Source organism: Lipotes vexillifer, unplaced genomic scaffold, assembly GCF_000442215.2.
Source record: "Lipotes vexillifer unplaced genomic scaffold, Lipotes_vexillifer_v1.1 scaffold34, whole genome shotgun sequence".
In the NCBI taxonomy this organism is placed as follows: Eukaryota; Metazoa; Chordata; class Mammalia; order Artiodactyla; family Lipotidae; genus Lipotes; species Lipotes vexillifer.
In genome coordinates this window covers 487,841-493,840 of record NW_006776832.1, presented here as the reverse complement: position 1 = coordinate 493,840, position 6,000 = coordinate 487,841, and the positions used below count along the sequence as shown (strand labels likewise).

The following is a 6,000-nucleotide window of genomic DNA, read 5'->3' as shown; positions in this document are numbered from 1 at the left end:
GGAAAGAGCATTGGACTGGGGATCAGAATACATGGGCTGTGATCCCCACTTCAAGTTAACTAATTTCAGGGCCTACCCAAGTCACTTACTTCTCTCTAGGTCTTATTTTCTTTTTCTGTAAAGTGATGAGTTTGGATGAAGTGACCTTCAAGGTACTTGTGCACTTAAATGTCTATTATTCCAATTACATTAGGACAAAAGGATACTAAAATTCTGTTTAGAAACTCACCTGTCCTAGTCTCATAAGGTATTCATTACATCCGTACACACACACGAAAAACACAACAATTTGCATTATTGAGCTATCTCTACAAAGCAGATGGCAATATTTCTGATTACCCCAAACACCTTGTTAGAGATTTCAGGTGTGGCAGACTCGGCTGCTTTATTAGCTGTGGTAATGTACACGTTCCCCGCAGAGTTACTGATCAGATACTGCATTTCTGCCTCACATGGTCCAATGCTAGTTACTCAGGAGAACCCGTAAGTCAGTGTTAGAAAAATACTCAGAGGAGGAAAAGGAATAAAGGACAGTTGAACTTATTTTTGGTGAATCTCTAAGTGCTTGGACAAGAAAATAATTGTGAAAGAGAGAAGAGGTAGTGTAAGGGAAGGACAGTGTAGTGGAGACTTTGAAAGAAAAAAAGAAGCTTTATGTTCATTAAAAGGGTAATGCTAGGGCTTCCCTGGTGGTGCAGTGGTTGGGAGTCCGCCTGCCGATGCAGGGGACACGGGTTCGTGCCCCGGTCCGGGAAGATCCCACACGCCGCGGAGCGGCTGGGCCCGTGAGCCATGGCCGCTGAGCCTGCGCGTCCGGAGCCTGTGCTCCGCAACAGTGAGAGGCCCACGTACTGCCAAAAAAAAAAAAAAAAGGGTAATGCTAGATGGGACTTGGAAATATCAGGTATGCTTCAATGAAAGCTAATCAGGTCAGGTTAAAAAGAGAAGAATGGGAAGTGAAAGTAACACTTTCACAGGTGAGTGCCCCCAGGTGTGGCCCTTTGACCACTGCCCACCTCTGCGTTTAGACCTAAATGTACCAACACAGAGCCTTTCTTTTCAAAGTGTGTTAGGAGCTGTTGTGATGGGCCTAGAGGAAGTGGTCTGGGTATTTTATCAGTAGGTGGAACTCTAGTGTGAAATTCACCATTTCCTTTGGGTCACTTGAACTGTTCTTTCCCTTGCCTAGATAAAGATTCTCCTTCCCTTATTGAAATGCTGGACAATCAGAAAGTTGAATTTCTCGCTTGTGGTGGCTCTCACACTGCCCTGCTGACAGAGGTGCGTTACCCTTGTCTCTTTGACTGTAATTCCAGGAGAGCACTTTGTAGTGGAGAAAGCACTAGAACCTGGAGATGTGGGCAGCTAGTGTTTCCCAGGGGAGAAAGGTCACCACTGCCCACATGCAGGACTGTCCTGATCACTGGGGGGCTTTGCTTTGATGGTGATTTTACTGATTTTTCACTGACGCCTTTGCATCAGTGAGTGTTTACTTCTGTGTCATATTTCTCTAGAATCTGACATGACGTTCCCTTTCTTTAGGGTGGGCTGGTGTTTACTTTTGGTGCTGGAAAATATGGGCAACTCGGTCACAATTCAACACAGAATGAGTTAAAACCCTGTTTGGTAACTGGACTCGTTGGGAATAGAGTGACCCAGATAGCATGTGGAAGGTAAGTTGTAAAGTGTCAATGAAAATTGGTAAGATATGCACAGTAAATTTAGATAGGTAGTTTAATAAAATTTCCATCAAGTTTCTTTGATTGAAATAAAGGTATCAAACATTTTCAGATAGGTGAAGATGCTTAATTTTACATTAGTAGACAATCAGAATAAATATTTTACTATACATATTTACTTTCATTGATTTTTTTTTACCGTGTAAATATATTTACTTTCTGTTGGTCCTTTAGTGAAATACCTTTGTAACTGTTCAAATGCACTTTTATCTTTAAAAAAAAGTTATCATTTATTTGGAAAAAAATGAACAAACATGATGTTAGAAAGGTTTATCCATTGATATCATCAACTCCATCTCTGCATTAACCAAGGGAACATTGTCACCACTTTGGATTTTTCGTAACATACATTCCTCCAAGTAGCATGTGTTACAGAAGGAGTCCTCACCTTAGAAATGTCTTACTGCAAACCAGGCAGTACCCCTACTAACACAGGAGAATTCACTGGAAAGACACAAGACTCACTGAAAGCTACTACACTGATGGTCACTTTTATTACAAGAGGAGGATACAAGTTAGAACCAGTCAAAGGAAGAGATGCATAAGACAGAGTCTAGAGGGGGTCCAGATGAGGAGCTCTGGTGTCCACTCCCCTTGGAGCCATGGGCCGTGTTACCTCCTCCCAGCCTGATACATGACTGAAGAATATTGCCAACCAGGGAAGCTCACCCAAGTCCAGGGTTGTTATTGGGGTTTCATTGCTTAGTCATGATTGATGGAATTATTGCCCATGTGGTTGAACTCAGCCTCCAGCCTCTGTGTATCAAGAGGTTGGGCTTACATACAGCTGGAGGGGCTTCCATGAGCCACCTGGATAAACTATTAGGTGTGGTCTTAGGGGCGGGCTTACCATGAATAACAGAGACACTCGTATCACTTGGAAAATTCTAAGGGTTTAGACATTACCTCCCAGGAAGTGAGGACAAAAGCCAGACCTCTGAGTAAGGCCAGATTCTTTCCTTATACATCTGTATCCTAGGAGAGGCCATCAAGCAAATCAGTAAGAAAATCAGCATGATAAAGGTCTTTGGGAAATAGAGCGGGAGCTCAGGGAGGATCACCTAATGCTATCTTCTAGGATGGGGAGGGGAGGGACTCAGAGATGGCTTCCAGAAGGTGGTGACTCAAACCAAGGCCTAAAAAAGGAGTAGAAGGCAAGAGGTGGTGCTTGTTCTGACGAACGTCATTTGCCAGGTGCAGCCTCATGGCCTCAGCACGCTTAGGGGTTCCAAAATCATCTCAGCCACACATTAGTGGTTTCTTAGTTTCTAGATGGCCAGTGTCATCCATTGGAAGTTGATTAGCTGTTTCGCTGACTGAGTAGCGTAATTGCTTCGGTTTACCAGATTGCTGCATATTCTAATCATTGCGGATAATTGAGAATTGACTGTATGTGCTTTCATTTAATAGGCAGCACACACTTGCCTATGTTTCTGATTTGGGGAAGGTCTTTTCTTTTGGTTCTGGAAAAGAAGGACAACTGGGCAACGGTGGAACACATCATCAACTGCTACCATGTCCCATGAGGTTGTCATCGAATGAAGAACTCACATTTGGTAAATCCTTTAGGAGCACAGGATTTGGCATGAATACCTTGGTTGAGAAACTGATTGTTCTAAGTGTGTAATGTGGGCAAGAAAGGAATGTATGACTGTGAAGGGAGGTTTTCTAAACATTGCTTTCATTTGTTTACTTGTAACCAGCGTAACACAGCCAATCTAATTTAGCAAGTCGAAATAGCCATTAGTTTTCCCTTAGCCCTTCAGGTTTAGATTAATGTGGATTTAAAACGATACAACATAAAAGAGACTCTATGGGTTCAGAGGCCTACGCAGCCTCTGATTCCAGTTTCCAAGGGGCCTATTAATTCCATGGTGATTGTTCTTCTTACCTGATTAAATTGACTCGTAATCATATAAAACACTCAGAATGATGAGCAGCTGACATATGCCAGGCGCTGTTAACTGTGCCTAACTCACCAGCCCTTAAACAGTTCCAGGCGATGTGTACTCTCCGTCGTCTTCTGCTGGAGGGTGCAGAGACTTGGAGGGCAGAAGGTTAGCCTGGGAAGGGTTGTGGCTGGGCACGTGAACTGTGCCCTGTGTAACTTTAGAGCCTTAGCTCTGCAACGTTCCACTCTAGAAGTGCCTCGGAGCCCTTGGGTCACTTGTCTCGGAAAGCTTAGCGGTGACCGGAAGTACCAGAATTCTCTCGGTTCTTCTGGGGAAATGAGCAGTCGGGTTATTTCCTTAAGCAGATCAAGTATTATATCCGATTTCTTATAACCACTTGCATAGGCTTTTGAAGTACTTACATCCTTCACAGCCAGTAGTCGTTGATTAAATCTTGAGTTGTAGAATAATAAATAGGGTTTTTAGTGAGAGGCGCTGAATTAAACCAGGGAACAGTTAACTAATCAAATATTTGTTTGACTGTGTTGTATGTATAAGCATTTATGTTAACTATGTGTATTAAACCGATAGCACGTTGCCAACCTTGCGAATCATCTGTGTTTGCTAACTGGACTTTACCCTGAAGATGTGTATTTCTGCTTTACCGGTAGGAAATGTACTGAGTCTTTGTCTGTCAGAAAGGTAAAAGGACTCAGTTTAAGAAGAATCTAAAATTATTTAGGCTGAGTGTGTATATTTGTATCAGGTGAGTTTCTAAACTCTTATTTTTTGTAAATCCCTTTCAGAAAGCCATACCTCAGAAAAGGAGTTAATAATGATTGCTGGAGGAGATCAAAGCATTTTGCTTTGGGTGGAAAAAGAGGTAAAAATAGATCTCTAGAAGTTTTATACCTTTGGTATTTTAAGCAAAGCAGAAGGTTCTAGAATCGAGATTTGGTGAATTCCAAAATCATCAGGTTACTAGGCTGAGTTTGGGGAATGGTTAGACATTATTGATCCTTTGTTGTCTAAACTACATACGTATTTACTCACAAAAGTCAGCAGATTTGCCCTTAGTGTATGTCAAATACGTGTGATTTCCTTAGACTCTGCTTACCTTGCGGGAGGTTCCTTGCCAAGAGCATTTTGGTCAGGGTGCTAGTGAACCAACAGGTTGATATTCTGAAGTGACTTTGCCAGCCAATACTAAAAGAGATCCGAGGTTTATAGTCTTATGAATAATCAGTCCGTAACCTCCATATCCTGCTCCACCAAGGCAAACTGAGTTCCTGCTACTTCTATACCCAGTCCTTTTAGGATCTCTGCACTCAAAGCTGTCTGATGTTCAGTTTAATCTGATCAGACCCGTATAAAGTGTTCAGCGTTGGGGCATTCAGAGAAACTTTGGATCTAAGCACCCTCGGACAAGAAATTGGCAACCAGGCAAATGATTGATTGTTCCTTGGTAGAATCTTAACTTTATGATTTTTGCAGAGCTATGTTATCCATGCTTAGTATTACTCTCTATCCTTAGAATGCGCCTAAGAGTTGGATACCTATTTGTGTGTTGTCTAAGTTACTGTATTTTACTATTTTGTTTGTTTACAGAATTCCTATGTTAATCTGAGGAGGAAAATTCCTACCTTGAATGAAGGCACTGTAAAGAGATGGATTGCTGATGTGGGGACTAAACAGTGGCAGAATACAAAAAGGTACACCCTAAGTGTCTGTCTGCTCATATAACTCTCTAAAGCAGTGTTTCCCCAACTGGTTCTGCACAATACAGAGATGTGAGATTTTCTGGTCCACTAGTGGTCCATTAGTCAGAGATCTGCAGAGAAACAGAACCAATAGGGTGTGTTTGAGGTTGGTGGGGAGAGATTTTAAGGAATTGGCTCATACCATTGTAGGGGATGGCAAGTACAAAATCTCTGAGGCAGGACAGCAGGCTGGAGACCCAGGGGAGAGCAGATATTGCAGCTTGAGTCTCAAGGCAGTCTGGAGGCAGAATTTCCTCTTCCTCTGGAGACCTTGGACTTTTTCTCTTAAGGCCTTCAACTGATTGGATGAGGCCCACCCACATTATGGAGGGTAATCTGCTTTTCTCACAGTCTCCTGATTTGAATGTTAATCTCATCTAAAACATACCTTCACAGCAACATCTAGATTGGTGTCTGATCAAATCTCTGGGTACCATGGCCTAGCCAAGTTGACACATACAGTTTAGCATGTAAGCTCCATGGGGGCGTCTTTCTTTACTGCAGGACTTCTCTGGGCCTTTGATATGTTTAATTGTGACACTGAGCAGGAAGTATAGTCTACAGTTTCTCAACCCTTGTTGACTTTCGAGCCTCTTGTTTGTTGAGCTG

At 42.5% G+C, this 6,000-nt stretch overlaps 1 protein-coding gene across 1 annotated transcript in view; it reads left to right on the top strand.

Moving 5' to 3' along the window:
• HERC5 (HECT and RLD domain containing E3 ubiquitin protein ligase 5) overlaps positions 1-6,000 on the top strand; it is a 42,459-nt gene that overhangs the window by 6,667 nt on the left and 29,792 nt on the right. The window contains exons 5-9 of the mRNA XM_007450670.1: positions 1,190-1,281; positions 1,543-1,673; positions 3,150-3,295; positions 4,438-4,514; positions 5,240-5,343. Coding sequence (XP_007450732.1) covers positions 1,190-1,281; positions 1,543-1,673; positions 3,150-3,295; positions 4,438-4,514; positions 5,240-5,343 — 550 coding nt within the window. The remainder of the gene's footprint in view (positions 1-1,189; positions 1,282-1,542; positions 1,674-3,149; positions 3,296-4,437; positions 4,515-5,239; positions 5,344-6,000) is intronic.